Consider the following 17,815-nt stretch of genomic DNA (forward strand, 5'->3'; position numbering starts at 1 on the left):
CTTATTGCTTGAGATGACCCAGGCTGGCCTTGAATTTTTAGTCCCCTTGCCTCAACCTCATGAGTACTGGCATTATGGTCATGTGCCACCATGTCTGGAATTGACTATATTTGTGTGTGTGTGTGTGTTTGTGTGTGTTGCATGCAACCATATGCACATGAGTATGAGGCCAGGAGATCAAAGAAAATGTTGCCTGTTCTCAATGACTTTGTATCGTTCCTTTGAGACAGGGTCTCTCCCTGAACCTGGTGCTCACCGGTTTTTGGAGGCTGGCTGGCCAGCAAGCTCTCATGGTACCTCTGTTTTCTCTCCCATGGTGCTGGAGTTAAATTCAGGTCTCCACACTTGCACCCTTAATCATTTCCCCAGCCCACACTTGTGCTGCACAACAAGAAAGGGTTAACAGCTCCCAGTTTGATTTGTGAAATTAGAAGACAGCGGAGAGGGCATGTGGCTTAGTGACAGGCCCTCCCACCCCCACCCCCCCATTTTCAGAACCGCAGGAGCATGAAAGAAGGCAGCACCCCAGCATACCACCCACGCTCAGACCCCTGGAATCTGACCTGCTTTAGGGTCTCCACAGCCACCGTGCCGCAGCACCCTGTCACATCAGGCAGCTGCACCAGCTCCTCAAATGGTCCTCAGTCCTCAAATCCTTTCCAGCTGTTTCCCATGCTTCCTGAGTAGAAGCAAAGTGAGAGTGGCCCCATGGCTGCCCCGTCTGAGTTGCATGTCCCCTGCCCCTGCCCAGTTCTCTCTGCAGTGTCCTCTGTCCCCAACAGCTATCATGAGGGTCCCACCTGTGAAGAAGGCCTCTTGGCTGGCACACTGTCCTCCTGCAGCACTGTGGAGCGGGGACACTGGGCAGGGGCTTCAGAGACCAGAAGGTGTCTCTGGGTAGCCTTTCCTCACACAGAGGCCTCCCCAGCTCGGCTAGGTAGCCTCAACTGAAAAAAACGGTTCAGCAGCAAGCTGGGTGGACTCAAAATGAGCTGCTGTGAGAGCCAGGGCCCTGGCTTCAGCCAGCCTCCTCCCTGTCCCCTCCCCTTCTCTGCCCCTCCCCCTCCGCTACCCTCCTCTCTTCCCTTGTGGCATTAGGCTCTGCCTCCAGAGAGTACAGGCCAAGACCAGCTCTCTCTGTAACCTGACCTGTAGGTGCCTACACAGGTCTTGGCCTCTCTCGGTGTCCCATCCACTTAATGACAGGACTCATAAATCAGGACTCACTGTTGCCTGACCCTCCAACTGTTAGGAAAAAAAGGTCAGATTTTGGTGCAAATTTGATTTTTTTTTTTAAATGTTCAAAATTAACATGGGAACATAAAGGAAAGAGGCCAGTGAGCCAGACTGGGCTCTGCTTGCCAGCTTTGCACTAGAAAAATCTGTCACTCGTAGCACTGAGGAAGTACCTGGCACTTACTGGCTGGGTGAGACAGTTCCTTGCACACAGGAAGTAGCTGCAGGGCTGAACCCTGACTGCGCCCACCCTGGAGACTGCCTTGGGGACTGGAGTTAAGTGATGTCCCCTTGCTGAGGACGGCAGGCTGTGGGCAGAACAGTACAGGAAGGATTCTTTCTTTCAGGGAAGGTGTTCTGTGAACAATGCCAGGAAGCAACTGGTAGCTGTTTTGGACTTAGTGGCTTGAGCTGTACTTGGAAAACAAGTCCATTGACTTCAAGACTGAGACATAACAAGAGCTCCCCACAGCTGGTCCTTGAGAACTTCAATTCGGGGCTCCTCTCTGCCTCTGGCCAGCTGTGGAGTTCAACTGTTTGATGCAACCGGTCTGGGCCGCAGCGGGGCCAGCTGTGACCATGTTCCGGCCAGGGGGCTTGCTTTTCACTGCTGAGTGTTAGAAATATACCTTAGACTAAGAAGGGTTCAGGCAGGGACTCAACAGCTCATAGCTTTGTGGAGTGCCCCAGGGATCCCCAGACAGTTCTGGCTCCTTGCAATGCACTGCTAGTTAACACTGTAAGTCTGCAGCTTGACTCCCTCAGGGAGACAGGCTGGCTTTTAAAGAGGAAATCCGGTCTTGGAACGCGGAACCCAGGCATTTGACCCCCTGGCCTATGTAGAGTGTCTTCCTGGGTTGGGCAAGGTGTGAGGAGAAGCTGCCGAGCCCAGTCAAGCTGTGGTCAGTGGGAATGCATTAAAAACAAAACAAAAAGTTATTCACAAGGATGTTGGGCAGCGGAGCGTCTTGGGGCCCTAGTTACCCTTCGGAGAGCCACCGAATCTCTGACCCCAGGGAGAAAGAATTCAGGACCTTGAGGAGTCATTGTCCAGGCCTGGCAGCAGGGGACGCCCGATTCTGAGCACTGACCACGTCCTGTGCCTTCAGAGGCTCCCCTAGGGACAGGACTCCCCCGCTCCTAGCCTGGGAACCTTGCTTGCCAGTCATTCAACAAAGACTTTGCGCTTGCCTCCAGGTCCCTGGCTCTGCGCCCCGGGTTCCGCCTGGTCCTCCCCCGACCCGGACAGCTGGGCAGCTTAGCAATGGTGGAAGAGGGACTCCCCTCCTCCCTTCCGAACCCCTGTGGCGACGGCAGCTTCCTCACCCCGCCCCCCATCCCCCCCGTGGCTCAGGAATTCCTGGTGGAGCCCGCTCGGGAGCGAACCCCCTCCCATGCCCTGGGCGCGGCTGAGTGTGCGGGACGTGGTGCGCCAGGCTCGCGGGCTGAGTGGGGCTTGGCCCTGCTCGCTCGTGTTTCTGCATCCAACCGTGTTTATACACCGGGGCATAATTTTTTGTGCACACAGTCAGTGACGCTTGGGGAACTTTCCTGAAAATCCTGGGCTGGCAGTTTAAATATAAAAAGGCTTTGTTTAATGCCAGAAGCATTTCCCCCCCTGTTCTGGGAGTCGCGGAGCGTTCACCTGCTTCCTCGCTCCTTTAAAGACCAGGGAGGCCAGGCTTGTTTTAGGGGTGAAGAGTTGGGGAGCAGACCCCAGGATCTGAGCACGCAGTTATTTTCTAGGTTCTGTGCCATTTGTCCCACAGCCTTCTCCATGCCTGTCGCCCAAGGCTCATGGAAGGCTCTAAACCTTCTAGTCCTGTTTCTCTCCTGGGGCTGTTTAACTTTGGATCTTTCCTCTGCAAATATCTGGGAGTGTTAGAGTGATGCCAACATCATTGTGGCTGTGGAATTCGAGTTGAAATGTGTCCAGAACTCGGAAGGCTGAGGAACAGTGGGCTGGAGGAAGCTGTAGCAGAGGGTATTGTGGGTAAGGCGAGGTGACATGGGAGGGCATACCCTCTCCCAGACTTGACCACCTTAAAGGGGGAGGGTAATATTAGCTGGTCATGGGCTCTCATGCCGTTAATCCCATTACTTGGGAGGCGGGGGCAGGTGGATTTCTGTGAGTTGGAGGCCAGCCTGGTGTGCAGAGCGAGTTCCAGGACAGCCAGGAACAGAGACACTCTGTTTCAGAAGAAAGAGAGAATGAGAAAGAGACTCTAATGCAGTGGTTCTCAATTTGTGGGTCCAGACCCCATTGGGGGTCACATATCAGATTCATAACTAGCAAAATTACAGGCGTGAGCCTCCAGTCCATCATGGCAGGGAACATGAAGTAACTGGTCACATGGTATTCTTAGTCAGGACGCAGAAGGAGAGGAACACTGGTGTTCAGTTCTTTTTCTCCTTTGTATTCAGTTCAGGGCAAAATAGTAGTACAATGTCACCCACATTTAGAGTGGGGATTCCCTCTGCATTTAAACCTTTCTAAACACACCCTCATAGAGACATGCCAGTTGTAACTTTTTGGCAGAGTGCTCTGAAGTGTGCGTGAGGCCCTGGGTTCAATCCCTGGCATTTCATAAGCTGGGTGTGGTGGTTTGGGAGGGAGACATGGGAGTCACTGTATGGGTATAGGTTGAAGCCACCGTGGGTGTTGCTTGGGTTAAGAATGCACATAGCGGGGCCTGGAGAGGTGGCTCAGCGGTTAAGAGCACTGACTGCTCTTCCAGAGGTCCTCAGTTCAATTCCCAGCAACCACATGGTGGCTCACAACCATCTATAATGTAATCTGATGCATACTGTATACATAATAAATAAATCTTAAAAAAAAAAAGGATGCACATAGCGCATAGGCATACATGCAGGTAAAACACCCATACACCTAAGATAGCAAATATGTGTGTGTGTGTGTGTGTGTGTGTGTGTGTGTGTGTGTGTATTTTTTTTTTTTTTTTTGAGACAGGGTCTTTCTGTGTAGCTTTGGCTGTCCTGAAACTCACTCTGTAGACCAGGCTGGCCTCAAACTCACAAAGGTCTGCCTGCCTCTGCCTCCCAAGTGCTGGGACTAAAGGCGTGTGTCACCGCTGTCTGGCTTTAAAAGATTTTAAAGAGCACTTACTGCTCTTCCAGAGTACCTAAGTTCCAGCACCTATGACAGGAAGGTTAGAGCCCTCTGTAGCCCCAGCTCCAGCTCCAGGGAGATCTAACGTCTCTGGCCTCTTGGAAACCTGCACTTAAGTACACACCCCCTCTCCACCATATACACATAGTAAAAGTAATAAAGAGAAATCTTTGATTTTGACAAAATTTTTATGTGTATGCGGGTTTGCCTGTATGTATGTATGTGTATGTGTACCACAGGTGTGTCTGGTACATGTCCTCTGGGACTGGGTTACAGATGGTTGTGATTTACCATGTGAGTGCTGAGAGCTGAACCCAGGTCCTTTGTAAGAGCTGCAAGTGCCCTTAACTACAGCACATCTTTCCAGCCCTTAAAACAAATCCTTAAAAAGCATCCTAAGCCAGGCATTATGGCATATAGTTGCAGTATCAGAATTTGGGAGTTGTCAGCTATACAGTGATTTCAAGGTCTGGGCTACATAGACCTTGTCTCAAAAAGATCCATATATATATTTCCCAACTAAAAAATAACAAGAAAAATTAATTGGGGTTGCTGGAGACTTGGGGGCTGGTTATCACCTCTCTTGGCACCTGGTGTGACTGTCTGTGGTCCCCAGATGTCATCTTTATCTCTGTCTACCTAGTTGTATCAACGTCTGTCTATCTCAGCATCCAGCTATCTGAAATCAATAAGTCAATGCTGCGCTTCAGGCAAAGTATAGAAGCTGAAATTAACTGGAGAGGAGGAATTTCCTGCTCCAAAGGGAGATCTAGCTTGGTTTCAGCTGCTAAGGCACAGAGGCTAACACCTGTAACCCTAGTTTATGGGAGGCTGAGGCAGGAGCATCACTAAGAGTCTTGGGGCCAGTCTGAGCTATTCAGTAACGTGCTCTCACTCAAAAAAAAAAAAAAAAAAAAAAAAAAACAAGGGCTTGGGGTGAAGCCTCATGTTAGTAGTGTGCATAAAGCTAGGTATGGTGGCCCATGGCTGTTTTCTCAGTACTAGGGAAGTGAAGGCAGGAAGGATCATGAGTTCAAAACTGTTCCTGGTTCCATAGCGGGCTGCATGGTGAGTCTGAATTGGACTAAGTTAGACAAAACTGAAGTTGCCCTTGCCCCATCCTAGTCAGGAGCAAGACTTCTGGCAAGTTCTGGGATCCTGTGGGGCAGAGGGTGAGGAGTGGTTGTTTTGCCCTGTGTGTTGGTTTTGTGATGGCAAACTGGCACCCAACAGGAGACCAAATGTAGGAAGCCTGGGCTGGCTGTGAAGAGCCCCAGGGAAAATGTCCGCTGGCACATCATATTCGTGGGGGAACATATCGCAAGAGGCATCAAAACAAGGAGTCTTCTTCCATCAGGGAGCACTCTTGCCTCCCTGGCATTAGGGTGAAAACTGAGATGCTTCAGAGGCTGAACTAGACTAACCCAGCTGGACCTTGCAATAGGTGGGGATGGGGGTGGGGGGTTGGGGGTGGGGGTGGGGGTGGGAATGGGGGTGGGTGGGGATGGGGGTGGGGTGGGGTGGGTGGGGATGGGCGTGGGGTGGTAGGGGTGGGGGTGGGGGTGGGGGTGGGGGGGTAATCCCACTTTCAGACACGACGAAAATGCTTAAACTCGCGCTCAGTATTCTTTCTTTCTTTCTTTCTTTCTTTCTTTCTTTCTTTCTTTCTTTCTTCCTAAGAAAGGCAAACAAGCCCAGTGACTTTGTGAACTCCTAGATCTTCTCAGTCTCTCTGTGGCATCTCCTTGCCTTCTTGGCTCTGAGATCCTGCAGTATTTCAGAATCAGAAGGGAAGGTTGGAGTGTGTCATGTGTCAGAGCTAGTGTATCTGTTAGCTCACCCCTACTCAAGATCCACCTGGCCAGGGACTTCTCCATCTGGCCCAGCTGTGTCACTAGTATCTGGCCCAATGCCCGTCATAGCACAGACCCCAGGAAGTAACCAATAAACAGTCACCGAGTAGAGAAAACAAGCCCTTGCATGTACAAACAATAAGAGGCAGCTTTGGGCTGGAGAGATGGCTCAGAGGTTAAGAGCACTGGCTGTTCTTCAAAAGGTCCAGAGTTCAATTCCCAGGAACCACATGGTAGCTCACAACCATCTATAATGAGATCTGGTGCCCTCTTGTGGCGTGCAGACACACATGCCGCCAGAACATTGTATAAATAATAAATCTTTAAAAAAAAAAAAAAAAGAGACAACTTTTTCGAGCACTGTACTAAGTATGTTACCTGCTGGCTCACTTAACCCAGCACTCCAACAAGGTGAGCATGGATGGAGTCCTCCTTTCACAAACGAGGAAACTGAGGCACAGAGAAATGAAATGGCTGGCTGGGAGACAGGACAACTGAACAGTGACAAACCACATTCCTGCAGTCCTAAGGTGTTCCTGGCCCTTCCCCCAGACTCTCTTTTGTTACCTGGTGTGGGACCTGAAAACAGTTTTTTGTTGTTGTTTTCTTTTGTTTTTCTTTTCTTTTTTCTTTTTAGTTTTTCGAGACAAGGTTTCTCTGTGTAGCCTTGGCTGTCCTGGACTCACTTTGTAGACCAGGCTGACCTCAGACTCACAGAGATCCACGAGATCCACCTGCCTCTGCCTCCTGAGTGCTGGGATTAAAGGCCTGCGTCACCATGCCAGGCAAAGTTTATTTATTATTATGTGTACAGTGCTCTGCCTGCAAGTTCCCCCCCAGGCCAGAAGAGGGCATCAGATTACATTACAGATGGTTGTGAGCCTCCCTGTGGTTGCTGGGAATTGAACTCAGGACCTCTGGAGGAGCAGACAGTGCTCTTAACTTCTGAGCCATCTTTCCAGCCCTGTGTTCTGTTTTTCGAGACAGGTTTTCTCTGTGTAGCCTTGACTGTCCTAGACTCGCTTTATAGACCAGGCTGACCTAGAATTCACAACCATCCACCTGCCTCTGCCTCCTCCTGAGTGCTGGGATTAAAAGGCGTGGGCCATCACTTACAGCCTGAAAACCGTTTTACTCCTGTAAACTGCTCTCCGGAGATGGCTTTCCCCATCTTTCTGGTCCATTCTGGATCATCTGATAGGACCCTTCTTGGTCTAAAGCCCAAAATACCGTGGGCCTAGTAAGGAGTACCTGACCCTTTGTTATCTGTCCCTGCCATGTTGGCTCTCAGGGCCAGGAAGACCCGGAGTGCAGGCAGAAACTTCCAGGACCCTCCCCTCCTCCTGCTGTGCTTTTAGCTTTGGACAGGGCTCCAGGGCCTCTCCCAGTGGGTGTCAGAGGCCAGAGCTGCTTTTGTCAGCCCCAGGAGGCCAGCCAGGCGCAGAGGCTGCAACCAGCCCCTGTCCAGGCTTGGGAGATGGTTTTTTTCCCCCCTGTGTGTTGCAGCTGGGACTGGTTATAATAGGGGGAGGAGGGAAAAAAAAAAAAAAAAAAAGGAGAGAGAGAATGACCAGGCCAGCCGGCTGGAAAATAAAGAGACTTAAAAAGAAAAGGGCCAGGCCTGTTCTTCTCCTGTGGAGGCTTTGGTTAAGCAGAAAGTTTTAGCTTCTTTCTGAAAGGCATTTGGGCTTTTGAAGTCCCCTGCGGGAGCTCCCTCCAGCCCCTGGGAAGCCAGGCCTTGGCATGTCCCAATGTGCATGACCAGGATGGGGCCAGGCCACTCAGAGGAGGCAGCAGCGGGCCCTGGGAAATGTGCACCAGGCCTGTCCACTGGGGCCTGGGCCCCACCCCCTCTGCTCCCATCCCTGTGGGGCCCAAGCCCCATAACCTCTCTTTAGTGGCCTTTTCCCTGAATTCCCTGTACTCCCTCAGGCTCTGAACTCTGGCCTAGTGCCTTTTGGGCCAGAAGGTGGTTCTAGAACTGTTTTTTTTTTTTTTTTCATCCAGAAAGCCAGAAGGATTTTGCAAATGGGGAGACTGAGGCAGATAAAGGCCACCCTGGGAAATCTAAGCCAACCAGGCTGTGCTTACAACCATAAAGAACAGGCAGCATTTACTGACCACTCACTTGCAGTAGGAAGGACCCTCTCTCACCCCCCCTCCCCCACCCCCTCCTCCACCCCCCCCCCCCCCCATGAATTGAGGGAACTGACAAATAAAAACACGTAACTCTTCCCAAGGCTCCTCTGGGGAGCTCTTTTGTCCTCCAAGGACTAGCTGGTTCTAGTCCTTGTAAGTGGGCTTGCTTCTGTGCGAGGCAACCTGCAGCACTGTTTCAGCTACACCCATTTCTGAAGTTGAGCACCACTCAGATGCAGTAACAACCACCCAGGTCTTCCAGTGTACAGAGTGCTACACGCAGGCCACGCTCCAGCCCCACGGGGCATAGTATCACTAGATGCTCCCTGACAGACCTACTGCTCACAGCCACCCTGTGCTGTCAATGTGATTCAGCAAAGCTTCTTCCTGATGGGTATGGCTGGTACAGGATACACATGGGTTCTAATTCAGATCTTCCTGGCTCTCCCTACAGTATGGGCCAGTGTGCTGCATGGCGGGGGCCCGTCTGTCCAGAGCTCACCTTTACTAGTTTCTTCAGTTACTACCACTCGCTGGATAGACTAGGGCAACATGATCTGATGGGAGGGAGTACTTACCAAAATCTAGGGCTCTCTGTCAAAGAGCTTTTGGTCTAGTTGAGCAGAAAAAAAAGCTTTCTAGCTATTTAGTTTTTGTTCCCACCAGAAAGCCACCATAAAGTGATGACAATGGTGAACAACAAAAAGACGTATTTGGTTAACTTTTCTGTCTGTCCCTGAGATCGATGGTTCTTGTTTTAAGGACATCACTATATTCTGGGCACCCAAAAGGCACTGGAATGTAACGGGGGACTCCAATGGACCCATTCTACTTCTCCATGTCTGGAGCATCCTGTGTGCTCAGCTGGAGAGGGCATCCTACATGCTGATCTTCTGAAATCTCCATGGTATTTCTCCACACCTTGGATTCTTTTTTTTTTTTTTTTTTTTTTTTTTTTGGTTTTTCGAGACAGGGTTTCTCTGTGTAATGGCCCTGGCTCTCCTAGACTCACTTTGTAGACCAGGCCTGCCTCGAACTCAAAGATATCCACTTGCCTCTGCCTCCCGAGTGCTGGGATTACACACCTTGGATTCTAAAGAAGAGTTTTTCTTTTCTAATACCATATGGATGGTCAAGGAAAGGGGCAAGCATGTACACTGGGGAAAAAAAAAATAAAACAAACAAGCAAACGAAACCTCCCCCTCAGTGATCTCAGCCAGCATGGTCTTTCTTAGGAACTTCAGACTCTTCACAAAAGAGACTGGAGATAGGGGAGAGTTTGCTACTGCCTCTGCAGCAGGTGACAGTGAAAGAGGGTCTCAGAGCAGACCTAGCATAGGCACAGATCATTACCAGTTGACCTGTCAGAAGGCAGGCTAGACAACAATAAAAGCAAAGCCAGTCTTTAAACGGCTTTGTCAGCTCAGTGAGGTGCAAGCTTTGTCTTTTCGGGGCATCTGACTGTTGACGCTTGTTTTTTAAATTCTATTTTATTTTGGACATTGAAGCCTCTACCTTCCTTCCATCAACCCCTTAAGCCTGGGTAAGAGAGAAAGAAGGTTAGTGGGGAGAGGGGGGCCCCAGATCCCTTTACTTCTCCCAGCTGTTTAGGGTTGATTGGATTCTTTTGGAGCATACTAGTTTCCGTCAACAGCAAATGCAACAAGCAGTCTCCTCCGAGCGCGGTTTCTCTCCATCCGCCATATTGGTCTCTGGTCTCTCCAAACTGTGTCACTGCATGACACACCTTTCCTCTCTGCTTTATCCTAGTGTCCTAGACTACAACCCTATCCGTGCCTCGTGAGGCAGGCTCTTACCAGCTGGTAAAGATAATGCCCTGCACGAGACAATTATAAGCTGTGGACAAACTAATTCCCAAACTAAGATTCCATTCGTGGGACTAAAACAAAAACTTATTTACATAATGTAATTGAGTTTACAAAGAACCCAAAACTTCTATTCCATATCCATTATATCTGACCACCCCTTTGTCACAACTCTACCATCAGCATCGTACAGTAAGAATTACTGCTCATGGTGGGACCAGGACCCCTTAGGAGCTGAGCTCTGAGTGTGTGTGCATGGCAGCAGGGTGGTGGTAGTGCGTACAAGTTGTCCAAGCCTCACTTGATCATATGGGGTGGTGATGGGGCTATGTTGTCAAAAGTGCCTTAAAAGCCTTTAAATTTGAGTCTGCGTTTACTTCAGTGAGCATCTACTTCTAAATCTGTCACTTTTTGCCAACAAATTTCCTAGCTAACTTGGTTGATGGTTGATTAAGGTCAACAATGGACTTGTGATCAGTTGTAGAACATCATGACACAGGCTCAGAGGTTGCATGCTGGGAGTATTTTATCCAACCATTCCTAGCTAATGCTTTTTAAATTGGATACCACATTCATTATACTGCATTTTCTTCTTCTTTTTTGAGACAGGGCTTTACTTATGTTGCCCTGCTTAGTCTGGAATTTGCTATGTAGACCAGGCTGGCCTCTGCCTCTTGAAAGCTGGGGTGAATGGCATGTGCCACCATTCTCAACTCATTATACTGGATTAAAAAATTTTTTTAAATTTAAAAATATGAAATATTGAAATGTATAAAGCCAATCACAGATACTGTACAAGAGATATTTTGAGAGAACAAAGCAGGAAGTGAGCTTGGCTCAAAGGTTTGAGTGCTACGCCCCAGCCAGGGTGGCTAGTTGGGGTCTGTCTGGTGGAGGTTTTGGGCTGGGCCAGGAGCTTTCTGAGGGCGTTAGCCTCTTGGGACCCTCCTGCCACGTTGGTTTCCTTGCTGCCGTGTGGGTGTTCGCGCTGCAAAGACTGCTGATGCTTGAAGAACTAAATAATTATAATAATGATGATAAAATAGAAATGGCTTTCCCAGCTGAGCAGAAACCGGAGAAGACAAGGAGGTTCTCACACCCGACTTATTGTTTTTGGCACCAGGCTCCTACAGCCCCAGGGAGGCAGATGTCTGGGCCTGCTGCTGGCCTCTTTGAGTTGTGGTCAGGGGGGACAATGGAGATGATCTCTGGGGAACTTCAGAAGCATCTGCAGGGGGGTTCCCTCCCCCGAAACATTGGGCTGAGAACTAGAAGCAGAGAAAGGAACGGTCTTCTATCTCGTGCTTTGCTCTTCGGGAGTCCCCCAACGCCTCTGCACCAAGTCCCTGGGAGGGAGACCCTGTGCTGTATGCCGTAGAAGACATGGGGGAACTCAGGAAGGGGGGCTGCTGGTCAACAGTGGCTCACAGGCTCAGAGATCCAAGCCAAGGGCCCTGTCACTAGAGCCAGAGCATCCAGGGGAAGCGGATTCCACAGATGGAGACCCAATCATTAAACTACAACAGATACACATGGAGGTGGCGCTAGGCTGTGTGTAGCCTCGTGAGAGCACATTGCTTTCACATGCTCAAGGCCCCAAGTTCCATCGTTATTACTTGATGCATGTGTGCGCACGCGCTCGTGCGCGCGCGCACACACACACACACACACATACTACCCCACAAAACCCTCCTGATACATCTGGAGCAGCTGGGAAGTTTCTAGAAGGCAGGGGCAAGTCTATCTTGGGTGGACTTCAGGGAAGGAAGAGCCTACCAGACAAGGAAGGAATTTGTGTTTATGTGACTGTCATCTCTCAATGGTGAAAGTGAGAGATGGGAAAGGAGGGTGGGTAGCAAAGGCCTGGGAACAGCTTCATGGCCTCACTTGAGCTAGACAGGCAGCACTCAGGCGGATGCACACTGTCTGCATTCCCATTTTGCAGATGAGAAAATGGAGGTAAGAAGTTTTTTCTTTTTCTTTCTTTCTTTTTTCTTTTTTTGGTTTTTTGAGACAAGGCTTCTCTGTGTAGCCCTGGCTGTCCTGGACTCACTTTGTAGACCAGGCAGGCCTCGAGCTCACAGTGATCCACCTGCCTCTGCCTCCTGAGTGCTGGGATTAAAGGCATGCTCCACCACACCCGGCTCAAGAAAGTTTCTTGTTGCTTGAGGCTACCCAGTAAGACAGTGAGGGAAGACGGAAAGTTGACCGAGTTGGCTCTCGAGCCTGCCCATGGTGGCCTTCTTCGTTCCTTTGCCTGAGCTGTGCAACTTCTCAACACTGCCCAGAACCTTCTCACTCCAGGCACCTTTACACGTAGTGTGTACCCAGTTCTTCCTTGATGCTCTCCTTTAGACTCTTGGCTAGACCACCACTGTGACCCTTGCTGTTTGGTATCACTTACGCTGTGTATATTTTTTCTTACGGTTGTTCAAAAATAGATTTATTAAAAGTTAGCCTCCCTTTTTATTCCCCTAAAGAGCCAGGCCCAACAAATCCCAATGTGGTCCTTCTCGTTTGTTGTTCTGGCACACAGTAGGCTCACAATCAACAAGTTCTTTTAGAGTTAAGAAGCGGACCAGGAAATGAACTTGTAATCATCACTCCTCCAAATGGCGATTTTCCTAGTAAGAGAGAGAAAACAATAACAAAACCACTAATTTCAGATTGCATATATTTAAGTGACTTGTTATTTAAATTAACCGTGTTTGAGGTCTGTATTTGAAAGTACATGAACAGGGAGAAGATGGTCACCCGAGTCATATAGTCCAAATAATTTTTTTTTCTTCTCGTCTTTGGAGAGTGTCTCACCGTGTAGCTTAGGCTGGGCTCCAACTCTTTTTTTTTTTTTTTTTTTCAAGACAAGATTTCTCTGTGTAGCCTTGGCTTGTCCTGGACTTGCTTTGTAGTTCAGGCTGGCCTCGAACTCACATGGATCCGCCTGCCTCTGCCTCCCTAGTGCTGGGTTTAGAGCCGTGGGCCACCACGCCCCGCCTTGGGCTCCAACTCTTGATTCTTTTGCTGCTGCCTCCAAGTGCTGGGATGACAAGTACTTTGCCTGCACCGACACAACTCTTGAAAAACACATTAGGGACTCTTCATGAGTTTAGAAGCCTCAACCCCCCAAACCCCTCTTTTAGTGTTCTGTTCTCTGGTTCTGTTTGGTTTCTGCTGTCCCTCGGACCCTCTACAGATGGCTCTACGGGATGCCTGCCTATGTCTGGAAATAAGCGGCGCCTTGCTCTGAGGTGTCCAGAGTTGCAGCTTCAAAGAACACTGAGCCAGAATGGCAGTGCCTGGGGCAGGAGTCTTTGCTGCCTTTCAGCCAAGAATGGGCTTGGAAGGAAGAGTGCCTTGACTACCCGGTCTCTTTCCTTTGCTGGGGGGTTTCCCAGCCATTCCTCTGAGCAGAGAAGGCTGAAGGTCAAAGGGCCCTGCTTTACCAGGAGCGGCCCAGACCTTTGCATTCCCTCAGGAATCGGGCAGGAGGTAAAACACCATCAGAAAATGACCTCTTTCTGGTCCCATGTGAGAAGCAAGGTCCAATGGTCGCTATCGGTATTTGCTGAGAGCCCAGGGTTGGGAGCTCAGGCGAGGTGAAGACCGTTGCGGGCAGGGGGCGGCGGCGAAACTATTGGCTTTTTTATTTTTATTTTTTTTATTTTGGTAGGCTGGTAGTTTTCCTTAAAACAACACTTTTCTGGAAGGAGTTAAAAATGAAACAAGCTTCAGAGAACTCCAGCCGCTGCTGTGGGACGAGGTGGAGTTCCCTGCGCACCCTGACTGCGGCTGAGCTGGGAGACCGCAGCCGCGCGCCAGTGGGGGGCAGGGATGAGCGTGGAGAGGAAAACGTGTGTGACTGTGGAGCGCGGGAAGGGTCCAGAGAACTTTGTAATCTACTCCACCACCCTTCTCCTTGAAGATTAGTTCCAAACAGTCCATCGCTGCCCCTTCCTCCATCCTGTTCCTACCACCTCCGACCTCGGAGCTTCCCGCAGTTCCCGGAGGCTGGAAAACAGGCAGTGGCAAGGGTCTTTTAGTCATGCCTCTATGCCAGTGAGAAACCTCTTCTTTAATCCAACACACCCCTTCCCTACCACGCTCTTTTGTCTGACCCTCTCCCTCAAGGCTCTCGGCTCTAAGCACAGTCCGCAGTCTCAGCGCCCTAGAGGGCCAGAGCGCACAAGTTGGGGGCTGGTCCCTTCCCCCTCCACCTAGGAGAGGCAGCCCGCGGCGGGGGCACCCCGAGCCGAGGCCAATCGCCCCCCTCCCCCAGCGTGTGCCATCTGCCGCCTGTCAGCCTCTCTCCATGGGCCTCGATCCCAGGCGCCGGCGGGGGTAGGGGAGCGGCGGATTCCGCCCCTCCTTCTTGGCGCCTTCCCAGGCGCCTCTCGGCCTCTAACCCTGGCCCTTGGCACCCCTTCTCCGTCTAACGCTGGACGTCCCTGGGCTGTGGGCGGCGGCTTGAAGTCCCTGCGGGAAGCCGGGGATGGTGTGCACTCAAAGAGGCACTGGCTGCGGAGGGGAGGGAGATGGTCCGGGATGACAACACTAAACCCGAAGTAGTAATGGCCCCCAGTGCCCAAGACCTAGATGGGGGGTGGGGGTGGGGGAGGAATGTCAGGGACACCCTACGCGCCCCAGGGAGCCTCGCCCTATGTCTTCCACAGGCGGAACGTTTGCCTTGGCGACGCATAGCACTGTCACCCGATTCATCCTTGGAGATGGCCCTAGATGCGCGCACACGGGCCCCCTTGCCTCAGGCCTTTCTCTGCAGCCGCCGGCCTTAGATCCCAAGCCGCAGGGTTGCGGGGGTGGCATCTACCTCGGCAATCAGCCCAGCACGAGCTTGGCGAAAAAGGCCCCGCAGGACCGGGAAGCAAAGGGGGTGGGGTGGGGGAGCGCGGCGGCTGGCGTTCAGGCCCGGGAACGGCGGGGCGCGGGCACCCTGCTTGGGGCGGGCGCCACTGCTGGGCTGGGCTGGGCTCTGCTCTCCGCGGGCAGCGGGTTTTTTTCCGTGAAAGGTTGCCCTGGGTAACTCGTCTCCGAGGGGACACAGCCCTCCCCTATCCAAGTGGCAACTTATCGATCCGCGAGATTGATAACCCCCAGCGCCGCGCCGCTCACCCGCTTGGCTCACCCTGCTGCGGGGCGCGCCGGCCTAAGGTGGCGCCACTTGCTGGGAGGGGGCGGTGTCAGGACCCCTCCCCAGCCGCGGCCAGGCCTTCGCGGATGGTGGGAGAGGCATCAAAGGGCAGTTTAGGGGAACCGCCTTGGGATGACAGATGCCAGGGCCACAACTGCAAGAACTGCAGCGATGCAAGGCGCCCCCTGGTGGCTGGGGCAAAACTTTGTAGAAAGTAGGAGCTGTTTTCTTTCCCTAGGTGGAGGGAAAGGGTGAAATAAATATACAAGGTGTATGGTGTATTCGGTGTCTAGTTAGTTCGAAACGAGAGCGAGAGTTATACAGATGGAAGCGTAGGTTAGCTCAGTGGTGGAAGATTCTCTTTGGTGCGGGGCAGAGATAGTTTTGGAATATGGAACCCTTGAGAAAAGCCAGGTTCTGGAGTAATTCTTGTGCGTGAATCAAAAGTCTCGGGGGCCCGCAATGCTGAGGCATCTCACCTCGAGGTTTGCTCCCCTTTTTTCTCACTTTTTCAGTTTGGATGCTAAAGGCATCCGGGCAAACCTGTCAGCCCGCGTGGGCCTGTTATCTGTTCTCTCCTCCCGCCCAGTGCCGTCAGCGCCCAAGCCCGGGCTCTGCGTGCCGGTGCGGTGCCCGCGCCCGCGCCGTGCCTGCCGCCACCGCCGCGGTCCGGGTTTTGCGGGCGGCCGAAGCTGTATTTCCAGCGCTGTCCATCGCTCGGTGCTGTTGGCCCTCTCTCCGTCTGATCCGAGCCGGAGCAGTGCGGGGCGCCCCACGGGATCAGAGCGCTCCCCCGCCGGGACTCCGCTCCTCACATCCTCCTGCTGGGACCCGGCTACATTTCCAGCCAAGCCTGGCTTTATTATGTGTCTCTGCAGTGCAGCCCCAGCAGCCGGATCGGGAGGAGGAGAGCCAGCGACCACAAAGAAGACAGGAGCGCGAGGGAGGCTGGCGGGCGGGCCGGCGCCGGCTGGAGCGCGGAGGAGCCGGGGCGCAGCCGCCGCCGCCGCTGCCCGGGAGGACGGGAGCCCGGGCGCCGCCGCCGCCTGCTCTTCCTCCTCCTCCTCCTCTGCCACCGCGGCCGCCACCTCCCCCCTCTCCCAGCCCCTGGTCCATGGAGGCAGCTAGCGGGGCCGGCGACTTGGCACCGGCCTGGGGATCGACTGCGCGTCGCGCGCTGAGCACCGCAGCCCTAGGGCTGGCAGCGGCGGCCCGGCGCACCGGCTGAGCAATGCCCGTGTCACGGGCGCCCCTGTCCGCTTCCGCCTGAGCGCCCCCGCGCTCCCCTTACTCCTCCGGGGAGCCGACATCAGATCGAGCAGAGAACCAGAGAAGGGGGCGTGAGCCGGGGACCCTCAGCCGCGGCTTACAAGCCACAAGCCACTGCGGACGTTTAGAGCCCCCCCACAGTAGGCTGAGTTGAGGGACTCCCCCATCCATCATAATTTCCAAAGCAGGCATTTGGGCATTTTTGAGCCATTAATATTTATTATTTTTTTTGTGTGTGTGTGCCTGTGTGCGGCAGGGGATAATTTGAAGGCTTTTTTTTTTCCGGGGGGTACTAAGCTCCTGTGCTCCGGACCGCCTCCGGTCTCCTCGCCCCCTGAGACCCTCCCGGCTCCAGCCCGTTCCCCCTCCTCAGATGGGTTCATTGTGAGCTCCGCACCGGGCTGTGTGGCCGGACGCCTGCAAACTTTGCACAAAAATCCGGCAAGGGGCGGAGGAGAAGGAGGAGGAGGGTGAGGGTGAGGGTGGCGGTGGTGTGGGAGAGAGAGGGAGGGGGCCGCAGGGGCCGGGGGCCGGCGGGGGGTGGGGAGGAGGAGGGGGGCGGCTTTTTTTTTTTTTTTTTTTTTTTTTTTGCATAACTCGGCTTGGCCGAGTGGCCTCCGGACTCCCCGCGCCGTTGGGACCGCCGCTGGGACCCGGAGCCCCCGGCTGCCGCATTGCAACAGGCAGGGCCCCGGCGCGCCCCCCGGGCGTCCCCCCGCCCCCGAGCGGCCTGGGCCAGCCAGGGCTGCACCCCCCAGGGAGGCTGCCCGAGACCTGCGGTCCGTTCCTTACGGCCGCCGACCCGGCTGCAAAAAACAAAGTTTCCGAGAGGCAGGCGGAGGAGAAGGGGGAGAAGGGCTGCCCAGAGCGGCGGGGGGCGGCGCGGGGAGCCGGCCGCGGACGGCGACGGAGCGCCCGGAGCCCCGGACATGTCCAGGCGGAAGCAGGCGAAGCCGCGCTCGGTGAAAGGTGAGCGAGCGAGGCCCGGCGGAGGCGCGAGCGAGAGAGGAGGGAGGGAGCGAGCGAGCGAGGGAGGAGGGACCGGCGGGCGGGCGGGCGGCCGGGGACCGCGCGAGCGAGCTAGCGAGCGCCGTGAGGAGGAGGCGGAGGGAGGCGGAGGCGGAGGCGGAGGCGGAGGCCGCGAGCAGGAGGCGCCGGCGGCGGGGGCAGGACGCACACCCTGCCCGCCGACCGGCTCTCGGCCCGGCGCCCTCGC

At 53.4% G+C, this 17,815-nt stretch overlaps 1 protein-coding gene across 2 annotated transcripts in view; it reads left to right on the forward strand.

Annotated features, from left to right (window-relative positions):
- Positions 1 to 17,815, forward strand: part of ZNF423 (zinc finger protein 423) — a 334,889-nt gene that overhangs the window by 10,553 nt on the left and 306,521 nt on the right. Inside the window, exon 1 of one of the 2 annotated variants that reach the window (XM_084757136.1) lies at positions 17,202 to 17,568. The exons of the other annotated variant lie outside the window; for it this stretch is intronic. Coding sequence (XP_084613262.1) covers positions 17,529 to 17,568 — 40 coding nt within the window. The 5' untranslated portion in view covers positions 17,202 to 17,528. Of the gene's footprint in view, positions 1 to 17,201; positions 17,569 to 17,815 lie in introns of those variants that run through there. 2 annotated transcript variants of the gene reach the window in all.

The sequence above is a fragment of the Acomys minous genome (assembly GCF_964271855.1).
Source record: "Acomys minous genome assembly, chromosome: 14".
Lineage (NCBI taxonomy): Eukaryota > Metazoa > Chordata > Mammalia > Rodentia > Muridae > Acomys > Acomys minous.